Source organism: Vipera ursinii, assembly GCF_947247035.1.
Source record: "Vipera ursinii genome assembly, chromosome: 6".
Lineage (NCBI taxonomy): Eukaryota > Metazoa > Chordata > Lepidosauria > Squamata > Viperidae > Vipera > Vipera ursinii.
This window is the reverse complement of record NC_139515.1, coordinates 54,681,523-54,704,162: the sequence shown is the minus strand read 5'-3', so window position 1 is coordinate 54,704,162 and position 22,640 is coordinate 54,681,523. Positions and strand designations below refer to the sequence as shown.

Below are 22,640 nucleotides of genomic sequence, written 5' to 3'. Positions count from 1 at the left end.
TTATCCAGACAGGGAAGAGGCAACCAGCATCCTATAAAAATCCTTTATAAAAAGAGAATGAAAGACCATTTCTAGAGTAAATTTCAGGAGCAATGTGCCTGGATAACTAAAATTTTATAACTGGATATATGGACAGATAAACAACTGTCTGAAAAAAGACACTGTTCTGTGACAAATGTAACTCATAAGCATTCCTAATATACAAATCCATCGTTTTGGAAGCCTTTAACATTATGGATAAATTGGCAGGTTTTGCAAAACCTCTTTAATGATATCAGTTAGTTCCCTTCCTCTGTTCAGTGTGGCCGGTATTTAAATGGTATTTTCAGTTATAAAAAAGAACAGGAAATAGATGATGAAAAAGACTTCCCTCTGCCTGAAGTTCTAGAGAACTATCAAGAATAGACAGTGTTGGCTGAGTGGACAAACAGGCTGCGTTCTTTCTGACATAATAAATGTCTGTGTTTAGAATAGTAAATCTAGTAATCTTATCATTGAGTTCCCTGGGTTGTTAGAAAATGGTTATAAGAAAATGGGATAGTTATATTCTGCTTTTTCAATAGTACTTATTCACATAAGCGAAATGAACCATCCTGGAACTAGTGTGAGTCTGCAGTTATTACATGACCACACAAATTTTCTCTTGAATGGCACTGAGGGCTAATGTAGCCAGTAGTATATTGGATGTGGAAGAAAAGCCTAAATTCGTTTGGTCCTGAGAGAGTGATGTTTTCAGCCTCAGTTTTCCATACGTAATCTAGTAGGACAATTATTACCTGAGAGTAGAACATTGAGTTTATGCATGAAAAATTATTCAAAACCATGCTCAGTAGTGCGATTTCTTAATGTACCCCTGGATGAATCACTCATGTATCTCTTGCTGTAATTCACTTTCAACACAAAATAGTGGGAAGCCAATAAATAGGAGGAAGTGGACTTTTCTGTGCATCTTGGATCAAAGGCAAGAATAAAACAGGGCAAATAAAATGCATAATTCCAGCCAGGATGCAAATAATTAATAATGGTAACTAGCAGTTCTCACTGTAGAGTAGAGTTTGTTTCATTTTTAATTTGCCCATTTTTGATGCAATATGCCCAGAGATATTAGAATTGGAGACCTGAATGCACTGACTAAAAAAAAAAATGAAGACAAAATCTGTGCAGGATTCTAGGATTTTATCCCAGGTTGCTAAGAATGAGAAGAAAGGTGGGTAGCCCAATATGATACAATAATAAAGGTCCATGAAAAGCACTGAGAACATAATGGTTTTCAGACCTCTTTTAAAAATTGGTTGCAAATCCCAGGAAGAAGCTTTTTGTTCTAAAACCACTTTGCAAACTATGCCTGAGCACTAAAATATATAGAGAATGCTAAGGTATTGTCTGTGTTCATTTCTTATGTAACCAATATGAATAAGCCAGAGCTTGTTTCTTTTAAGAGAAAATAGCTGTACTGTATAAAAAAGAAGTGTCTTTAAGCCTCTGGTTGTTACTGTAGGTGTTAGGCAGATATTAAAAAATGCAAAAAAAAAGAGAAAAGAAAAAACCAAAACCAACGTGCAGAAGCGTAAGAAAAACAGAGAAGGAAATATAGTTGCATCAAAATAAAACTTTCCATGGCTGTGAAGGTATGACGTATGTGATTAAACGTAGAAACACTTTATTAGGAATGGTTGTTATATCATGCAGCAGGCTTAGACTGCAGTTTGGATTTTATAGTATTTTAAACAGATATCTGCATCTTATGGGAAGATAATCGGAGACAGCAAGTTATGCATCCCAAGCCAAATAGATAAATTTTAAAATTATTATATTCTGTAACAAAGATAAATTGACTAATTACAATCTGTATATTAAGCATATGAAAACAGCTTATGGTTTCAAATGTTTTTTTTTCTTCTATGCATTGATAAACATATTGTTATATTATCTTGGCAGCTTTCAGGTTTAATCAGGGTAGGTTTGGTTATTGTTCCTGAAACTTTTATTAATCCCCTCTCCCCTATCAGTTATTTTTATACCAGATTCTGCGTGGTTTGGCCTATTGCCACAGAAGAAAAGTACTACACCGGGACTTAAAACCCCAAAATCTACTAATTAATGAAAGAGGAGAATTAAAGCTAGCAGACTTTGGTTAGTATAAGAGCTAATAGACTGGGAAAATATTTGCTTTATTTCACTTCTAAGAACATCTTTCAATGCCTACTTTAGTTTTTAAGAATATTAGTCTGTGTGTTTGTACATAGATACCCACATACCCACAATTCACGTTTGCTGAGTTTTTGCTCAATTGATTTTAAGGGCCATTGCACTGTATAGTTTCATTAGTGTAGTTGCATTGGTGGACTAATGCATTAATCAATGTACAGTAGTGGCCAAAATTGTGGAAACCTTTTGGGAAAAGTGTTCAGTAGAAATGCCACCTTTGGTTAAGTTTCCACCAATTTTTCTTCTAATTTCTTTATAACTGTAGCCTTGTTCACTTAATAATACTATTTTACATCACTTTCTGGGCAACCAGTCAACTCTTTGCATCATTACTTTAATTTTATTATGTTTTACAAGCTCACTAAATGAAAGAACACAAAAAAAACCAACCAACTTGATAACGATCACATAACACACTGACAAATGTCCTCCTCTCAACTTCAATACATGACATCAATAACTGAATCCTACTGTGATCTGATTGGCTCATTGCCAAAACAAGGTGACACCTGATTGGCTCTCTAAACACTCATGCTCATTGGCTACAATCTGATTAAGGAAAGCTACCTGATATCAACCTAAGCAAGTTGTGCTTCCTTTTTCTGGTTATTTGGCTATAACTTTTCATAGAATATAGATAATTGAACAAACCTTGTTGCATTGCATTCTTGATTAAATTATCTTTCCATTGATATATAATTTTATGGTACTACTCCAAAAAAGTGGTGTTATTAGCCATCAAACTTCAAAAATACACTTTTCTCAAAAGGTTTCCACAATTTTGGCCACTAATATACAGTCTGAAACGCTTAAAAATTATTTTGGAAGAGAATTTAGCACTGTTACTAATATTCTGAGAAATATGTACCAATATTCTGAGAGTATTCTGTGCTGATTGTTTATTTGCTTTATCAGAGAAGCACATTCTTGTTCTAATTTTTCAGAAACAGACATTTCTCTCAAAAAAATCCTTAGGATGATGAAAGCTTTTCATCATGCTTCATAGCATTTGCCCTTATCTTTTTCTATTTTTTTTATTTTATTTTTTATTTTTTTTGCTAATCTTATGTAATTCACCTGGTTTTAAAAGCATGTTACAGTTCTGTTTCAGTTTAAAGTATGGGTTATGTTCTTTCTCTGATTTGCCAGCTATATGTGTTATAGGACCAAAAATGCTTGGTTAATTGCCTGGGAGCCAGTATTAATTTTTAGGTGATAGGGAGAAGCAAGCTGTTTTTGGAAAGAAAAGCACACAAAAACGCAAATGTGAAGGATGAAATGGGAATACTTAGAATGCCCCTCTGCTCTTCGCCCCCCCCAAAAAAAGTTTATTATATTCTTCTGGTTGTTACAGCCTCCCAGGAACATTCTGGGCATTATGATTAAGAGTATTTTTTTAAAAAAACAAAACAAAACCAGCCTCTTCCACCTTTTCTCTTGCCTAGTCACTTCGTACTTTCTGTGTGCTTTTGCAAAGGCACTTGCCTGTTTATTGTGTAAGGGTATCTTCCCTTTCGTGGCCCACTGTGACTCCTGTTGAAGTAGCACTTTCCACTCATGCTCAGAAATACTGCAGATAATATCTTGTGCAGTTTCTTGACAAAGCAGCTCTTAAGTCATTTCCAGATGATGTGGCATACAGTTCATATTCCAAGTCATTGGGTGGACACCATTTCAGAGAAAGTTACCAGAGGCGCTTCCTGCTTAGTAAGACTGGTGAATATGTGCTAGGATGGATAAAGTTTTCATCTCAAGGGATATTTTATTTATTTCTCCCGAGGACCACTTTCAGAAGTAGATATGGCCAAACATGTGGAACTAAAATTAATTTTGTTGTTTTCATTCTGTCTTTTTAGTCTTTCTCTTTTCTTCATGTTTTCCTTTCCTCTTCTTCTTTGCTTTATTTTGGTGTATTTTCTTTGTGCACTAATAAAAGTCTGTCCCTTTCTAAATGCAGAAAGAGGAATGCAAACTTTCTGGCAATACAGGAAGACATTAATCTCTGCCTGAATCACCAGGCTGCAGGGGAAAGGGATAGTTGAAAGGGCATGGTTGTCTGGAGGTGGCTATTAGGATAGGTGGGAAGTTTAGCAGAAGCATCATCACAAATGGTAAAAGTATTTCTCAGAAAGACTTGTTAGCAGTAGTAATTCCATAACATGGATGCATGATTTTCTAAACATGAGTGATACAAATTGAAGTAGAAAAAAAGAGGCCAGAACAACTTTCCATATAGATGACCTTTCTGTAGAAAGCATTGGTCTGTCAAAAATAAATGCTCCTGTTTTATAGCAACAAGCAAATGCTTAGCTATAGTTTCTGAATCATGTGAAATTTCTATGAAAAGGAGTTCTATAATATAAAATTAAAGGAAGTTAGAATTGGGCTATGGAAATTCATTTTGCACTTTATTTTTGAAGGCCTGGCTAGAGCAAAATCTGTTCCTACGAAGACTTATTCAAATGAAGTTGTCACATTGTGGTATAGGCCTCCAGATGTTCTCCTTGGATCTTCTGAATATTCCACACAAATTGATATGTGGTGAGTCTCAAATATTAACCTGCTTGCTTTCATTCAAATTAAACATTCTGTATATTTTTTTTCTCCTTTAACTTTAAGTAACCTTTGTTGATAATAAGCATTAATACTGGAGTTGCTTTTCTAGTTCATACGTGAAACTTTGGAGTAAGAAAAAGGAAGCAAATTAAATATTGCTTATTTGTAGAATCTCACAAATTTAGTTGTTTTGAATCCTTGAGCTTTAAACAACTTCCTATGTAAAATCTCAATAGTGAGACTGGTCAAATGTATTTCAAGTGAATGCAAATCTTGTTCATCATTTTTCATAACCAAGGAAAAAGCAATAATGTATTATTGGGATACTAATTCATTGGCAGTTATATGACCATGTTACTTTAACACAATTAGTTTAAGTAGGCCATCTCACCTATCATTAAAATTATATATTTAAATAATTTCATCTCCTTTGTAATACTTATTTGAGCTTTTCCTCTCTTAAAGGGGAGTTGGATGTATATTTTTTGAAATGGCATCAGGAAGACCTCTCTTTCCTGGGTCAACGGTTGAAGATGAATTGCACTTAATTTTCAGACTTCTGGGTAAATATGTTTAGTTTACAGCTATGGGTTTATTTTGCTCTTATTAAGAGAATTTCCAGAAACTTTAGACTTGCACTGTAATTACAGTGTTTGTATGTTTATAAAGGGGGGCTATGATTTTGACATTACAAGTTTGTACTTTTGTTAAAATCAGCTGTCTATTTTGGAAGCTGTTGTTTAAAATTTTATTTTATTTCTTTTAATGTCTGCATGGGATTAGTGCTCCTTGTGTTGATTTGTTTAATCTTTCAATTCAGGAACTCCATCACAAGAAACATGGCCAGGCATTACTTCCAGTGATGAGTTTAGGAATTACAACTTTCCCAAATACAAGCCACAGCCTTTGATCAACCACGCTCCAAGGTATTTAAAGTTCAAATTGCACATGTATCATAAGTACTCTGTTTGTGGGTGGTGGTGGGGGAAACCCTGACTAGAACTCATTTTGTTGAGGGATTAATTCTAAATGGATTATTATTCTCACTGCTTAGTGGATATTTCTCCAGTGAACTTTAGTACCTTTACATAAAGAATAGTAGAATAATTGAGTTTGTATAATATCTGCTAATGATCCAAATTAATAGTTTTTATAAATAGGGCATCAACTATAAAATTGATTCCTGGAATCTTACATTGTTGAAGTTCTAAATTTTAACTGTAACTATACATAGACTTGTTGGATAGCTTGTTGTAATAGTTTGTTTTGTTTTATTAAAAAAATGTTATGGCAGTCCACTTTTAAATTATTAGACACTCCAACATATTGTATTGCTTTCCCTGAAATAGTCTTCAGTTCTGTTCAAGAGGATTGGGAGATCATCCCGAGAAGATTTGACAATCACAAAAGAGAAAAGCTAAAGATGTTGCTAGTGCATAAGTGGAAGTCCCCTTGTATGATACTCCGTTTAAGGATCAAATGAAGGCTAAAGACAGCCGTTGTATAGTAAAGAAAGAAATCTCAAACCAGTGACTTTCAGCTAGTATTGTTAATCTGTGATTTATTTGAAAACCCATTTCCAGTGGTTAATTTTGTTTAGGCATCTATTTGCTACACATTTTCCTTTGCACTATTTAAATTATATTAGGTTAGGTCATTATTTTCTAGTTCAGACATGTCAAACACAAGGCCCGGGGGCCGGATGCGGCCCGTGAAGTGGTTTCATGCGGCCCGCGAAGCCATCCTGGAAACAGTGAGGGAATGGCCCCCACTGCCTTGGCTCTGGCCCAGAGACCCTCCTCCTGCCAGAGACCCTCAGATCTGTCCCACCCCTGCCCAGGCCCCCATAGGCACCCTTGATGCAAATGATGTAGAGCTGGCCACACCCACCCAGTAGGCCATACACACTCTAGCCACACCCACCCAGTAGGCCACGCCCACCCAGGCCACACCCACCCGGCCCCCTGAGGGCAACCGCAATGCTGATGCGGCCCTCAATGAAATTGAGTTTGACACCCCTGTTCTAGTTCATGTGGACTTACATTCACTTAGTGATTTAAAAATCTTGCATTTTAAAAATATATTATTTTTCTTTGGTGGTAAGCATGTCTAATACATTCTTATATATTTTCAATGCTAGTTCCATGATACTTCAGTTTATTTAAAAGTATTGCTTTTTATTTTTTATACTAAAATACAATGAAATAATAGTATTAACACAATGGCATTTAGTAATAACAGTAGGCATATCACCTTATTAGTGTTAAGTAGAATCCATAATTACATTCAAGATATTTTGAAATTTGAGGTATCTCTTATGCAGAGGTAATCCAATCTGTAAAGTGTGAATAAACAAACAGTGAATATATGATTTATTTCTAGGCTGGATTCAGACGGGATTGAACTGATAGTAAAATTTCTTCAAGTAAGTTTTTTTGTATTCTTTACGTATTTACTTTCAATGAGTACTTTTCAAGTTCTTTATTTGACAGATTATAAGAATAGAAAACTATGGTTCAAAATAGAGCATTATTTAGATATTGCTCTTGCAGCTTCTTTTTTGTTTATTGTAAAGAACTCTTCCTTTAGTCAAAGATCTCTTTTTCGGTTGATAATTTCATATCGTAAAATCTTGAAAAAGTACATAAATAATGTTGCACCTCTAAAATTGTATTTCCAATATTACTTCCTCCCCCTAAAGAATGTCCAGTACATCTTTATTAAAATTTAAAATGTGATCCCCAGGCTGAAAAGGCTTTCATTTACTTTTACTGATAGTAGTTCCCTATATTTTATCCCAGTTATTTTGCCTGAATTCTTCTGTAGCAGGTGTGTGAAACTCGATTTCATTGAGGGCCGCATTAGGATTGTGGTTGACCTTGGGGGACCAGGGTGGGCATAGTGGGGGTGGCCAGGATGGGATGGCCATCTCAATATTGCTCGTGTCGGGGGGCACCTGTGGTAGGAAGGGCTGGGGGGATCCATTGTCTCCAACCGAGGAAGGCAAGACCAAGGCGAGTACCATACCCTTGTCCACCAGAGGAACCTTGCTGTCCCTCTCAGGCCATGTAGAGGACCCCCAGTAATGCAGGCTGTCCGGAGCCCTGGGATGTGGAGAGCAAGTGCCCAGTCCAGCCTTTCCCAAGGGGACGCCCAGCTGCACTTACCTCCTCCTCAAGGCTGCTGCTGATTGGCTCACACTCCTTGGCCAAGTTGCTCGTGGTGTGTGCAGGAGGGCAAAATGTGTGGGTCAAAGGGAGGCCCACTCCATCTCCCTGCAAGGAGACCCGGCTTTGTAACCAAAGCATCCTCAGCAATAGGATGGGAGACCACCAGGAAAGGTCAGGAGGAGGGGACCAGGGGATGTAAAAAGGGCAGCAGGGCTGCTCATGGCCAAGTGCTAAGGTAGGACTTCCGTCAGACCATTCCTCCCTCTCATTATAATCTTCCTTCCTTTCCCCTTTTTCTTCTTTTTCCTTTCCTCTTCATTCTCCTTTCCTTCTTCTTCCTTCCCCTTTTTCCTTCTTTTTGTTTGTCTTTCCTCTTTCCCTTTCTCCTTTCCTGTCCCTTCTTGGATGCTCAAATGCAAAAGGGGAAACATTTCTTGATGCCTCCCTGCCTTGTGATCAAATGCCACGTTTGCTAGTAGTCTCTGGCCACTTAAAAGACCGAGAACAAACCAGGCTCAGTTTATCCCTTGCTTGCATTTAGTGGGGGCGTCCACAGACAACAGTACAGCAAAACTGTCAAAATGGTGGCTGTGATAGTTTATCAGAGCTCCTCTGTTTTTTATGTGCAACAGCTTTAGCTTTTAGGAACAGAGGTAAGTTAGTTGCTTTTCTATTAATACATAATCCTTAAAAGTGCTCTTCTGTAGGGACCCTGCCATGGTCTAATTGATACTGGAAATATAGCAGGGGAAATATTTTTCCCCACTCTGTTTTGTCCTGTTTTCCCCACTGGAAATGGCTGTTTGCAACACACAAGGAGGGGATACTTTCCTAAGAGTTCACAATTCAAGAATACCAATATTAACTTGGATTGCCAATAAAATCCTATCTGTGACAAGAGAGAACATAAAATTGCTTTCTCCTTTGAGCCCAAGTCTTGATGGATCCAGGACTGAAGCAGAACTGCGTGAACTGGGGCATCTCCAGCCAAGTTGCCCCTTCCTTCCTTCCTTCCTTCCTTCCTTCCTTCCTTCCTTCCTTCCTTTCTTCCTTCCTTCCTTCCTTCCTTCCTTTTTCCCTCCCTCTGTTCCTCCCTCCTTCCTTCTTCTCATCTCTTTCCTTCCTCCACGCTCAGGAAGGGGCAATGGGAGGGGGAGAGATTGCCAGTACTGTCGGTGTCCATGCTGCTGCCAGCCATTGCTATTCCACATGGGCAGGGCTGGTCCCGGTGAAATGGAAGCCTCATGGCTGCGAGGCTAGGTCAGCGAGTGGGCCATGGAGGTGCTAGTGGGAGGGGGGGTGGCGCTGATCTACAACCTGGTTGCCTCCATCAAAGCCAGAACGCGCTCAGTGCTAGATCCACAGGGCAGCCCCCTGGGTGTGTGCACCGGAAACAGCCAGCATCAGCATCCTGGGTGAAGTCAGCCTGCGGGGCAAGACAGCCAGCAGGGACACTGGACTCCGCCTGCTTGATGCCTCTTGCACGTGGGCCCAGGAGGCAGGGGGGCACCCATCGCTGGTTCCAGGGCTGCCCCGCGGATCTAAGGCTGAACACGTTCTGGCTTTGATGGCTGGCACCAGGGTCTGGTCAGCCTGGGACAGGCTGAGATGCCATGAGCCATTCCTTCGCTGTTTCCGGAGCAGGTCCCTGGGCCAGACGGAACCACATGGTGGGCCGGATCCGGCCCGCAGGCCTTGTGTTTTACATGTCTGTTCTATAGCTATAGGTACTAAAGACCAAACATTGGGATTTGAAGTAAGTAAAAACTACTCTGCATCAACTGTGTTTTAAAATACTGTCTATCCTTTTGTTTGCCAGTATGAATCAAAGAAAAGAATTTCAGCAGAAGAGGCTATGAAACATGCATATTTCAGAAGTCTTGGAACTAGAGTACATACTTTACCAGAAAGTAAGTTTATTGTGCCTTTGATGTGACTGGGCATCTGGTTTTGAGGAGATTTACCCTACTTGCTCAGAAAATTAAAAATCTTTCTAAACATGAATCAAAAGTATCCACTTGAGTTAGGTATTAACCTTGTATCTTTCATCTGAAAGACCTATATTGATACCCACTATCGGGTTCAAATCAAATTTAGATGGTCTGTTAGCTCTTCCTGCTTTTGTCCAGCTGAGTTTGGATGATGACAGGAAAGAAAAATACTATTTTCTTTTTCTTTGCTGCAGATCCTGTAAATCCTTCAGGATTGTTCAGATTGGGGCATTCTATAAATATCATTTGATAAAAGTTTTCTTCTGATCCCAAATATATTTTTGAAAGTGAGACACTTATTTGGGGGGAATAAGCAGGCATATACATAGAATGAAGGCTACTGCTAAGCTTGTAAGCCGCCCTGAGTCTTCGGAGAAGGGCGGGATATAAATGGAATTAAAATAAATAAAATAAATAAAAATATGTATTTTTTCAGTTGTATCAATATTCACTTTGAAAGAAATTCAACTCCAAAAAGATCCAGGCTTTCGAAATTCCACTTATCCAGAGACAGGTATGTAAAGTAATATTTACATTTCTTTTTCAGAATTGCATGAAGTAGAACAGTTAATACCTATTAAATAGTTAGAATTTTGTGGATTCCTCAAACAAGTTTTTCTTTAAAGAATTTTGCAGAGCTGGATTTTTTCTTTACGATCTGGTGAATCATGGAAAAAAGCACTATTAAGTAGCTTGGCACTGTTGCATCATATGCTGTTGTATTCAGGTGCATTCTGTAAATGGCTGGAGCCATTCCTCATACTAAGCTTTGATTTGTTTAAGATGCAGGTTAGTTAAGCCACACTGATTCACAAATACTATTAAGCCATATATGCTAAATTTGCAAACTGAGTGGCTGAATTGAAACGTCATGCTAAACCAGAATCAAACTATACTGTAACTTAGCACACCGTGTGACTAAGCATAGATTTGTTTATTTGTATCCTGCTTTAGAAGGGACGCGGTGGTTCAGTTGGCTAAGATGCTGAGCTTGTCGATCAGATGGTCGGCAGTTTGGCGGGTCGAATCCTGAGTGCCGCGTAGCAGAGTGAGCGCCTGTTACTCGTCCCAGCTTCTGCCAACCTAGCAGTTCGAAAGCACGTAAAAATGCAAGTAGAAAAATAGGGACCACTACGGTGGGAAGGTAAGAGCGTTCCATGCGCCTTTGGCGTCTAGTCATGCCAGCCACATGACCACGGAGACGTCCTTGGACAAGCGCTGGCTCTTCGGCTTTGAAACGGAGATGAGCACCGGCCCCTAGAGTCGGAAACGACTAGCACGCATGTGCGGGGGAACCTTTACTTTTACCTTATCCTGCTTTATTATTTTTACGAATAACTCAAGTGGTGGACATATCTAATGCACATTTCTCCCCTTTGCCTCACAATATCCCCTGTGAGATGAATTGGGCTAAGAAAGAGAATGACTGGCCCAAGGTCACCCAGCAGACTTTAATGGCTAAGGCAGGATTAAAATTCATGATCTCCCAGTTTCTAGCCTGATGCCTTAACCACTAGACCTAATTCTCTCTCTTCATGAGATGATTGCTTTGAATATAATGCTCAGTTCATTTCTAAAATTGTTTTTTTGTAGCAGTATGTGTATTGAAACGGTCAGAACCCTTAATCTCTTAGTAAAATACATGTTTTATGTTCTAGGACATGGGAAAAACAGAAGGCAAAGCATGCTTTTCTGAGGTGGGCAGTGCTGTTTGAAGCCCAACGCTAGTTTTACCTCCAACAATGAATCTAGTCTAAAGGCAGTTCTTCCCTTGGTGGACTTGCAACCTGTTTGTCTACACTGTCCTCCTCACAGTGCAGTCTTTTTATTTTGGACCTACTGGTTATTTTTTTTTAATATATATGTAAATATATATATATATAAATATATATATTTGTTGTCACAATGTGACAAATTTTTGTACAGTCAATTTTAAGGTCTCTTCCACCATTAGATCCAGTAGGTTACAACTGTTAATGTAACAATAGCTGCAATTTTTGTGCAGGACTGAGAAACACAGTGCATTATTTATTGTGTAATCATTGCTGCTAAATAACTACTGTCTGTATAGTTAAGAAACAACTGAATGCCTGAAAGAGTTGCAATGGATTTACTGTATATGCTACGTGAATGCCTTGTTTCTCTTCATGAACTATTGCTGCAGTTTTATATCTTGTTTTTTTCTTTAACTGCAATGTTTCCTGGAATGTAAACACAGCTTTCTTGACTGTAGTTACTATTTACTTTAATGCTCTCTAGTTCTTGGCCTGTACATTTCTTATTTAACATTAGATATAAAGTACTTAGAATATTACTAAATACCTTTTTAAAGCACTTAGTAGTACAGATATCAATTCAAACCAATGAAAAACTATCAGATTCCAGATCTCTTATTTTGGCTCATATCAGAAATGATAAACCATCTGTATGTGACACTTAACTATTATCTCCCTTCTCTAATTTTTTCTAATGGACACATACTTGTTAGAATATTTTTGATAGATGGTATTTCTCTAAACGTTCCAGTGATTCAAAGCAAAGTGTGGGTGCAATGCATCTCAGCTCAATTCTCTAATTGCCACTTGCTTCAGTGGCTGTTTTATGATCACAGCTTCATTGGAAAGCCACTAAAGAATGCAAGTCCATAATAAAGAATCTTTTACTTTATTATACAGGCTTCATGGAGTATGAGAACTTGGAGGGATCTAAAGGTTTTAGATGTTACCTGTTTATTGAAATTAAGACATCATATTACAGTACTTTAAGGGACGTGGTGGCTCAGTGGGTTAGGACACTGAGCTTGTTGATCAGAAGGTCAGCAGTTTAGCGGGTCGAATCCTGAGTGCCGCGTAGCAGAGTGAGCGCCTGTTACTGGTCCCAGCTTCTGCCAACCTAGCAGTTCGAAAGCACGTAAAAATGCAAGTAGAAAAATAGGGACCACTACGGTGGGAAGGTAACAGCGTTCCGTGCGCCTTTGGCGTCTAGTCATGCCGGCCACATGACCATGGAGACGTCCTCGGACAAGCGCTGGCTCTTCGGCTTTGAAACGGAGATGAGCACCGGCCCCTAGAGTTGGAAACGACTAGCACGCATGTGCGGGGGAACCTTTACCTTTATTACAGTACTACTAAGCTTATGTATCTCAGTGAGTATCACAAGTACCTCCTGGTGATAGGAACAGTATTTTTCAGCATTTGTGTTCACCTTTTGGAACCTCTTTGTTTAGTGCATCTTCCAGAGGCTGTAAATCTTTATTAGTATATTTTGAAATGGTTATGTAAATCTTTGGCTGATATATCATGAAAAATATTCATAGATATAACTTATTTTTTTTTCCTGATGTTCACTGTAAAACATTCAGGGGTCCTACCATTTCTGTTCAGGAAATCTTGTAATTGATTATTGTTATTTAACAGTATTAAGTGAAAGATTTTGTATGTTTCTTTAACTTTATTTGTGAATAGTAATTGTGGCATGTTTTGGAATGTTTTATTAATGTTTTATTATTATAATAGTAAAATTAATTGGGGAACTCTTTTCTGGAAGAGAAGACAAATTTATGTGAAATGGTGACTGTTGGACCACTGCTGCTTTTCAGCATTTGTAAACTGGTTTTACACTTAACGAAGCCCAGTACAGCAAACCAACTGCTGTTTATTTCTAACAGATGGACCTGTATTAATGTTGTACTTTTAAAGTATAAATATTATATGGAAATCTTCAGTAGTGTTCAGATATTCTGTAGTATCCCACCATGCAGCTTTAAGAAACTTTTTTGCATTTCTCCCGCCTTCCGGAAGTCCTGAATCCCTCACCTTCCTGAAACTTGCCGAAATCATTGAATTAAAGAAAACTTTTCTGTCACTTTTCAGGAACAACAATAAATCCTATTTTTAAAACATGACTTTCCTTGAAGCTTGAAACTTTGCCACCTTGTATTATGTGTTTTTAAACTGAACAGCTGATCCAGTGAAATCCGGACAAAAACTAGTTGGTATATGTAGTTTAGTTTTACTAAAGTAATCAGAGGACATATACAGACTGTGTTTTCTATGTATGGTTGGAATACACTATTGTTGTCCTGGTTTGGAAACAATGTTTAAATTCTACTTTCCAGATCCAGCTAGAAAACTTCTGCTTGACAAACCAGTAAGACATCTGATGAATTGGGCATAGCACTAATGGAGGGAGGAAAGAGGAGTGTCTCACCAGCTGGACTCAATTTTGTTCTAATTAATGCTACTTGAAATGTATGCAATCTCCCCCCCCCACCCCAATAACTCTGTGAGGCAGGTTTAAATAAAATATCTTTAAGATATTCCAAGGTTTACATTTGTAAAGTGTGAATTAAAATAATTAAAGAATTTTTCAGGCTTAAATGATATTTATGTTGGAAAGCAGGAATGTCTAATGCAGTATTTTCTCTTCCTAGCATCCTATAGACATGCTGGATTACAAATCCCAGTATTCCTAACCAGTAACGCAACACCAATTGAGAGTTGTACTTAGTGATCTGGGGCAAAATCTGGCTTAATAGATATTTTGTTGGTACCTTTAGTCAATTGTACTTCAAAAGGATTGCATGCAAATATATCTTCTGAAGTACCTCAGTGTACAGTACATGTTAACAGTGGTGCCATTTAAAAGTTTGGGTTGGAAACTGTTGTGAACAAATAAACATATTTGGGTGTGTCTTGCAGGAGCAAATCTTATGGATTGGGCAACAGAAGGAGGATCATCCCTTTTATAATTAATTTTTATGTTTGAGAATAAGTTTCATTATTACAAGAAAAAAGGAGAGTTCCAGCTTTTAATGGAATGCAAATAACTGTTAAAACAACAACCACATTAATGCATAACAGTGTCTGTTCCTGTGTATCTGTGAATAATTTCTTCTTGACTGAAGCAGTTAGAACTTCACACCATTATCCAGTAAACTTGATTGCTTGGTATACTTTATTTTTTACACAGCAAACACATAAAACATTTTTAACTTTAAAAGACTCAACAGGTAATTCACATTGTATGTGTTTGCTCCAGAAGCTATCTGTGAAAATGCAAACTGCATTTCAGCCATGATGTTTATCTATTGTAGTAACTTCAGAATCTCACATTATAAGTATGCAAAAACATATAGAGAGCATTGCTGTTAACTGGCTTGCTAAATATTCAACTAAACAATTAAACCAATCTTTCTCAACCAGGGGCCTTATAACGCCTATATGTAGTATGCTAGCCAAGAATTATAAAAGCAATGGACTTATCTGGTGGGTACTATTAGGAAAGTCTTACTAAGATTTCATTTTGTAAAATTCCATCCAGTTTATTATGGACTAATTAAGGCACATGAGATTGAGACAGAGAAGGGGTTAGATACAGCATTTAGGAGCATTTACAAAGACATCAAGCATCTATTAACATCAATCTACTATTCTTTAATTTGTATTTTAAGGAAATGAATTAAAGAAATATGGCTCTGAATATGTAGCTTATTATGGATGTATATTTTCTGGCTGTTACTGTATAAAAGTTACATGACCTCGCAATCTCACAGCTTCCTGATAGTTGGCAGAAAATCTCGGTCCCAATTATTACATTACCTGAAAGCTTCTGATATAAACTGTTCTTCAGCTTAAATTTCATCTCACTTCTGCATATTATTATTCAAAATAGCGAAATAATAGTGTTCTGCCTGTGCTTCAGATGGGACTACTTTTAATTTGAAAAAAACATAAATGAAAGGATTAAAGTACTGCACTGTTAATGTTACATGTTATTTATCTCCCAAAACCATTCTACAGATGCTTAACCCATTTTTAGGCAAAGTTTAGAACAGTTTTTTTACATGATTTAATGTGCATAAATCAATAACTTGATAATTTATTTAAAATGACACAAAATATTGTTCTGTTCTTATGCTTTTCCATCTTTTAGTATAAAAATTGAATGATTCCAAAGACTTCTAGCATGCCAATCTATTTTTATTAATTTTTCCTGTCAAAATGGGTGAGCTTTAAGATCAGCTTTTGTTGCATAATCAGAAAAGGTGTATATGCTGTGTTTCACTCTTAAAATTTTTGAAGTTACTTCATTAAGCTTAAATTTCAAAATGTAAGATTGTTACATTCGCTTCCAAGTTATAATAGCTGTTTACAGGTTGTACTCAACTTATGACCACAATTGAGCCCAACATTTCCATTGCTAAGCGAGAGTTGTTAGATGAGTTGTACCTTATTTTATGACCTTTTGCCAGAGTTGTTAAGCAAATCACTACAGTTGTTAAGTGAATCATGCGGTCATTAAACAAGTCTGGCTTCTGCCTATTATTGATTTCGCTTGTCGGAAGCCAGCTTGAAAGGATACAAATGGTGATCACATGAGCACAGGAGAGAGTAACTGTTATCAATACATGACAGTTACCAAGTGCCCAAATTTTGATCACAAGACCATGGGGATGCCACAAAAACAGTCATAGGTCACTTTTTTCAGTGCCACTATAATTTTGAATGGTCACTAAATGAACGGCTGTAAGTTGAGAGCTATCTCTGAACCCTCTTTCATGTAGTGTAACTGTATTTGAAGTGAAGGTAGGCTATATATTTCAGAAGTTTAAGAAAGGATGTTAGCAGTGTAAGATACTCTTGGATTAGTATTTTGTATTCGCATACATAAAAGGACTGGGTTCCAAATATTCCCTGAAACATTTAACAGTATTCTGTGCATTAGAACATTTTTGGCAATGAAAATGTTTCATATACATAATATGTGGTAAATTGACACTTTGCAATGCATCCTTGCCAAGAAGGAGATACGCATATGATAGAAAATATAACAGAATACTAATCACGTAAAAAGTCTGGGTAATCAGTGGGTTCTTCAAATAGCAGAAACTTGTTCTCTTGAAGAAGGAAAGTAAATCTTAGGAAACAGAATGTGAAGTGAAAATCAGTTGTGCTGTATTAATTTTTGTTTCATATTTTTAACTTCAAAATGCACACGAGGTTCGAGTTTCATAATCTGGTAAACCAAGGATTTGTCATTTTTTCCAAAGCTGGAGCACAGAGGGAGAATATTTTGATTTTTGAAAATATGACATAAATTTGAATTCTTTAATCTGAATGTGTTGTTTGAATATTATTAACGTCTTCATAAAATATGCATGTATCAGGTATTTTTCCAATTACAGCTAAGAGACAATACTGTTTCTCTACTGCAGCCCATATTTATTCAGTTTTACTTGGTTTTTATTTCATCAGGGAACCAGTCATACTCTAGTAAGTAGCAAACACTTCTGTTTTCAGAATTCTAGCCTATTGAAGAGATGAAGAATCTGGATAGTTTTTAATCACAATATTCAATATCAGGTTAGTACAAAGGGGTTTGTGGGGGAAGAGAGAAAAATCACTGAAAACCTATACTGGGTATTATGGCATTTATTTCCCAGTTATGGAGAGGAGCCTGTCATCTTTTTTAGACGTTCATTTTTGTAAGCATTGCTAAAATATTTTTTCAAAAATCAAATCTGTTGAAGTCTTAAAGCCTTGGTCCATGCACCACTGGAGAAATTTTTCTCCATCCCTGATAAGAAGCATGTGAGAATTTTACCTGTTCACAAAAATAAATTTTAGATTGACATCTCTTTATACACAAAGATAGTGGCACTGAATAAGGTTATTTCTTCCAATTTAAAAAATGCCCCTAAAATATGTTGCAAGTATTTTAAGACCATATTCCTATTTCAGAAGAATTCAAGCACTAATGTCTAAATAGTGTTATATTCTTAACACACTGGCCAAAATATTATGGCCTCTCAGTTCAGGAAGTAAACAAAAATATTCTTTATATATTTGGAAAGCGCTTAATTCAAAATTACATGAATATACTGCACCACATGGCTGACCATAAGGGGAATACTGAAATACTAGGATGGGGAGAAAAGTGTTCAATACTTGGTTCTTTCCAACCTTTTATCTTAATATTGGAAAATATATAAATCATTTATATAACATTATGCAAAAGAAGGCACAGCCGGTTATAGTTTATACAAGCATGATGCATAATACGCATAAGTACAGAAGTAAAACATTTCACATCCTTTACATATTGTTTAGAAATGTATTAAGAAAGATAACTTCATTAACAGTGTTCAACACTTGGAGAGCAGGATATAAAAATTATAAGTTGTTTTAATGCACAAAAGATTTCTTATACAAAAAAACCCCTCACTGTATAAAAATGCTAAATAAACACCATATAAGTAGCTCATCTGTGTAATGGAAAGTGCAAACCATAGTAAAAGAGTTTCATCACGTCCTCCTGGCGTTACCAGAAAAATGAAACCCATCAGAATGGCTGTGTCAAATCCAGTTTATTAGTGAGTCCCCAGTTTGCTGAGACATCAGGATTTATGAGCATTTGGAGAAAGGAGAACTGGAGAAGAGGCCCCATCCAAACTGGGGATTTGCATTGGGATGTGACCATTTAGCAGAGCTGGAAACTGTAAAAAGAGCAAAGGAAAATGTCACTGATATTCACATTATACCTATGTGTAAACTCTCAAACGTTGTTTTTAATGATACATGGAGACCGCTCACTGGCAGGTACAAGTAAAATAATTACTTTTTTAAAAAGATGCATCAGATCAAAGTTAAACATCACTCATTTTGGATTGGATGAATGAATTTGAGATGGTTCAGAAAAAAAGCATATAACATTTGTGACAACCCATAGAGTCTTATTGGGAGAAAAAACTAAGTTACATTTCCTTGTGATTTTTTGAGTAAGCTAAAACTTTTTCATTTTATTCTAAAATGAATCAGTAGCAATCGAGTTTGACAAATGTTTTTTGTAAACAAATTAAAGTTAAAATAAATCCCAAAACTACAAGTTTGTATGTAACAAATTGGCTTGGGAAAGAAGCACATGAATCTGTAAGAATAAGACCGCCTCAATAAAGTTAATGAATAGGGTGCACATTGTTTTATTTTAGCATTCAAAATATGATAAAAAAAATTATAGAAATAATAAAATTGAAAAGAATTCCAATGCAAAAATGTATGTTCTGCAAGACATTCTAATCTTTAAGACAACAATGGATGCCTAATAAAATCAAATAATTCCCGTAAGGACTAATATTTTTTAATTTATTAAAAATTAATTAATTTAATTTAAGTTACTTGTATATCACCCCAGCCCTATGATTTAGAACAGTTTAGAGCAGGGGTCACCCAATTCCCGGTCCGTGGACCAGTACCAGGCCGTGGCATGCCAGCAACTGGTCCGCACAAACAAGCAAAGCCCCATCTGCAGGATGCAGGCAGCAGGCAGCATACAAAACCACACCCCCTCCGGTCTGCGGAAAAACCTCTCCATGTAACGGGTCTCTGATGCCCAAAAGGTTGAGGACCTCTGATTTAGAGCGTACAAACAGACAACCAAATACACTTCAAAAATACTGTAGATGCTCAGGTCACTGCTCATTAAAAGCCCAAATAAGATGTTTTCCATAGATTTCCAGAACACCACCAAGAAAAGGACCAAGAGCAAAATCGGAGGCAAGGTATTCCAGTGACTTAAGTCTATTATAGACAAAGCTTATCCCCCTCAACTCAAAGGGATGGAACCTTAATATCTTTCTCAATGACCTCAAAGGTTAGAAAATATCATTTTGAAAAAGACTACCTCAAATACCCAGTGCTATACCATGTAAGGCAGGGATGTCAAACTGGCAGCCTGCGGGCTGGATGCGTCACACACAGGCCATACCCACCCCGGCTCCACAAAGGCAAAAAATGTCACAATACGTCACGTGACACGCTCGAGTTTGACACCCGTAAAGCTTTCCAGATCATGACCAACAGTTTAAATTGGGCTTAGAAGCTTTTATAGAACTAACAGAGCAGTTTAAGAATAAATATTAAGTTGCACTTGCCTACCAGCAGCCTAATCATTGCGTTCTTTCCCTGTTGTTTTGAGTCAATTTCAAAAGCACCCCCACATATAGCACTTTACGGAACTGTTGTCTACAATAGCTTCTTGGTCCAGAAAGGAATATAACAAAGGCACATCAACCAGAACTAAGCAAAAGTTCTAGCCTTCACTTGCTCTAGCAAGAGCCATAGGACAACCCACACAATCCCACCAAGTCATGGGCATTCTCTTCCAGTGGAAGAACAACTCTGTCCAAAGCGATCATGAGAACTAAAGTCAGCATGTTTTTGAACAAACAGTAACTCTAAAACAGGGGTGTCAAACTGCCGGCCCGTGGGCCGGATGCGTCATCTGGAAGCCGTGCCCACCCCATTGCCGGCAATGGCAAAACCGTCCCGATACGTTGCACAACGTCAAGTGACATCACGAGTTTGACATGTCTGCTCTAAATGTAACTTGAATTTGGCTTTGGAACACATCTTCAAAAAGGATGCAAAAGATCACATAATAGCTAAGATAACTCTTAAGATGACTAGCACTGATGATGCAATGATGTTTGGGTAATGAAATGCTTGCAAGAAAACAAGCAAGCTCAGAGAGCACCAAGGACCCCTCATATCAATCCTGAGCTACAAATATTCTTTATTATTAAGGTAACTCTGTATTTTGTATCCCTTTTTTAATGCCCTTATTCTGATAAACCAAGTCATGATAGTTTAATGCAAAGTCCCTGTGGCTGTTCTCTTGGCAGGGTTCAAAGTTCCCAGCCCAAAATACTATTTGAAATCTTGGAACTGAAAAATGGACTGATTTTGGCTTCTATGCTGCACAACACCCACAAACTGAACAGCTGGGAATTAGTCTCCCAGATGCTCCCAGATTGAAGGTGGTATAAATTAAGGCCTAACTTGTAAATTCCTGGGTATTAGTTAACATTCTTGTGTCTTCAGATGCTCATTGGCTACACTTTACAAGGTGTAACATTCAGTTTCATACTTGTTTGTAGTATGAAGCAGCACAAGCCATAATTTCACAGCTTTGACTTTTTTCTGTATTGTACAGAAAGACTACAGTAACATGAACAAGGAAATTGTTTTTTTAAAGAAAGTTCTCCTCTAACTTTTAAAATATATACATCCAATTTATTCCTGTTATATAAATTGCTCATTTTGCCATTATATTATGGTAAAATGTAAATGTAATAAATACTTTTTTCTACAGGTGGAAAAAATATTTAAAAAGCAATACAGAGAACATTTGTCAGATTGCCACAGAGTTAGTGTAATAGTTCTATTATTAAAAAAATCACTGCAGCAATAGAACAGACAGTGTAGAACATACAGTGAACAGCTGCAATTTTTACATAGGGGAAAACAGATTATTAAATACAGCTGTTCTGAATTATCACTTTACTCAAGATGTAAATGCTTTTCTATTTCAGTTCCACAATATCTAAGCATGAAGTTTGTATTGCAGAAGAAGTAGAGGTTGCATCATAATTGCAGCCTAACTAGATCACTAATACACCCATTTCTTATCCAATAAAACTGGGGATGCTGTTGAATACTTATCACATCCCTTTTCTGTAACAAATATCACCTTCAGAATATTTTTGGCCTCTCCAGTGGCTCTTGCTGTTCTGATTTTCTGTCCTATTTTAAAAGCAAGGAGTGAGCTAGAGAGTCTAAAAATAAATGGTCAGACACAATTTTAATTCATCCACACGTATAACCCACATATTATATACTATAGTGTTCCACAGGCAGAAGTTTCACTTCTGGAAATCCAGGGAATATGGCTGAAGGAATGCATCTCTAGCAACTCATTTAAAAGGCACTCCCAAATTCCTTTTACAAACAAAATAAAGGGCACTGATTCATTGTAGAGATTTGCCCAGTAAGTTGGAGCTTACTTGCTGAGCCAACAATTTTGTAAATTGCTACAATTTCTCTATCCATTGACACATCCAAGCTTTATATTGGACATGCTATGTCAGAGTTGGCTCCTTAAAAGAGCTCCTTTTCCTTTTGTGCCCTCCCGGATACGAAGGATTCTACAGGGTTTCCCTCAAATCATTTACTGCGGCTATAAGGTAAATACTAAGGAAACAATATAGGGACGCGGTGGGTCAGTGCGTTAGGACGCTGAGCTTGTCGATCAGAAGGTCGGCAGTTTGGCGGGTCGAATCCCAAGTGCCGCGTAACAGAGTGAGCGCCTGTTACTCGTCCCAGCTTCTGCCAACCTAGCAGTTCGAAAGCACGTAAAAATGCAAGTAGAAAAATAGGGACCACTACGGTGGGAAGGTAAGATCGTTCCATGCGCCTTTGGTGTCTACTCATGCCGGCCACATGACCACGGAGACGTCCTCGGACAAGCGCTGGCTCTTTGGCTTTGAAACAGAGATGAGCACCGGCCCCTAGAGTTGGAAACGACTAGCACGCATGTGCGGGGGAACCTTTACCTTTACTTAAGGAAACAAATGCATGGATTCAAATGGAGAACTGAGTTTAAGGTGTTGATGAATTTCAACTGTATTTCCTTGCTATTATTTCCACCTTTGTTGCTTGGTAAACTGCAGCTCTGAACAAGTCTCTCATTATCCTAATGACACAGCAAACTTTTAGATCCAGAATGAGTTATAATTACAATCTGCAGAGGCTCTGCCAATTAACCTGAGCCACTGACGTCAGTTGGCTGCAGCAGAATCACCTCTACTTAGTATGCTGGGAAACGAAAGTAGTTTTACCTGTACATCAGCTCAAAAGAAATGGATTCAGCAGATAGT

General features: G+C 37.5%; 3 protein-coding genes across 5 annotated transcripts in view; 1 reads left to right on the top strand and 2 right to left on the bottom strand.

The window, feature by feature from the left end:
* Nucleotides 1-13,648, top strand: part of CDK17 (cyclin dependent kinase 17) — a 77,871-nt gene extending 64,223 nt beyond the window's left edge. For both annotated transcript variants that reach the window (XM_083365990.1, XM_083365991.1), the window contains exons 10-17: nucleotides 2,010-2,133; nucleotides 4,629-4,749; nucleotides 5,230-5,327; nucleotides 5,585-5,690; nucleotides 7,147-7,189; nucleotides 9,754-9,844; nucleotides 10,362-10,439; nucleotides 11,584-13,648. In XM_083365990.1, coding sequence (XP_083222116.1) covers nucleotides 2,010-2,133; nucleotides 4,629-4,749; nucleotides 5,230-5,327; nucleotides 5,585-5,690; nucleotides 7,147-7,189; nucleotides 9,754-9,844; nucleotides 10,362-10,439; nucleotides 11,584-11,621 — 699 coding nt within the window. In that variant the 3' untranslated portion in view covers nucleotides 11,622-13,648. The remainder of the gene's footprint in view (nucleotides 1-2,009; nucleotides 2,134-4,628; nucleotides 4,750-5,229; nucleotides 5,328-5,584; nucleotides 5,691-7,146; nucleotides 7,190-9,753; nucleotides 9,845-10,361; nucleotides 10,440-11,583) is intronic.
* The window catches only part of SNRPF (small nuclear ribonucleoprotein polypeptide F), a 228,793-nt gene that overhangs the window by 4,457 nt on the left and 201,696 nt on the right, over nucleotides 1-22,640 (bottom strand). The gene's annotated exons all lie outside the window — the stretch shown is intronic.
* Nucleotides 14,868-22,640, bottom strand: part of ELK3 (ETS transcription factor ELK3) — a 47,105-nt gene continuing 39,332 nt past the window's right edge. For both annotated transcript variants that reach the window (XM_083365993.1, XM_083365994.1), the window contains one exon: nucleotides 14,868-18,422. In XM_083365993.1, coding sequence (XP_083222119.1) covers nucleotides 18,324-18,422 — 99 coding nt within the window. In that variant the 3' untranslated portion in view covers nucleotides 14,868-18,323. The remainder of the gene's footprint in view (nucleotides 18,423-22,640) is intronic.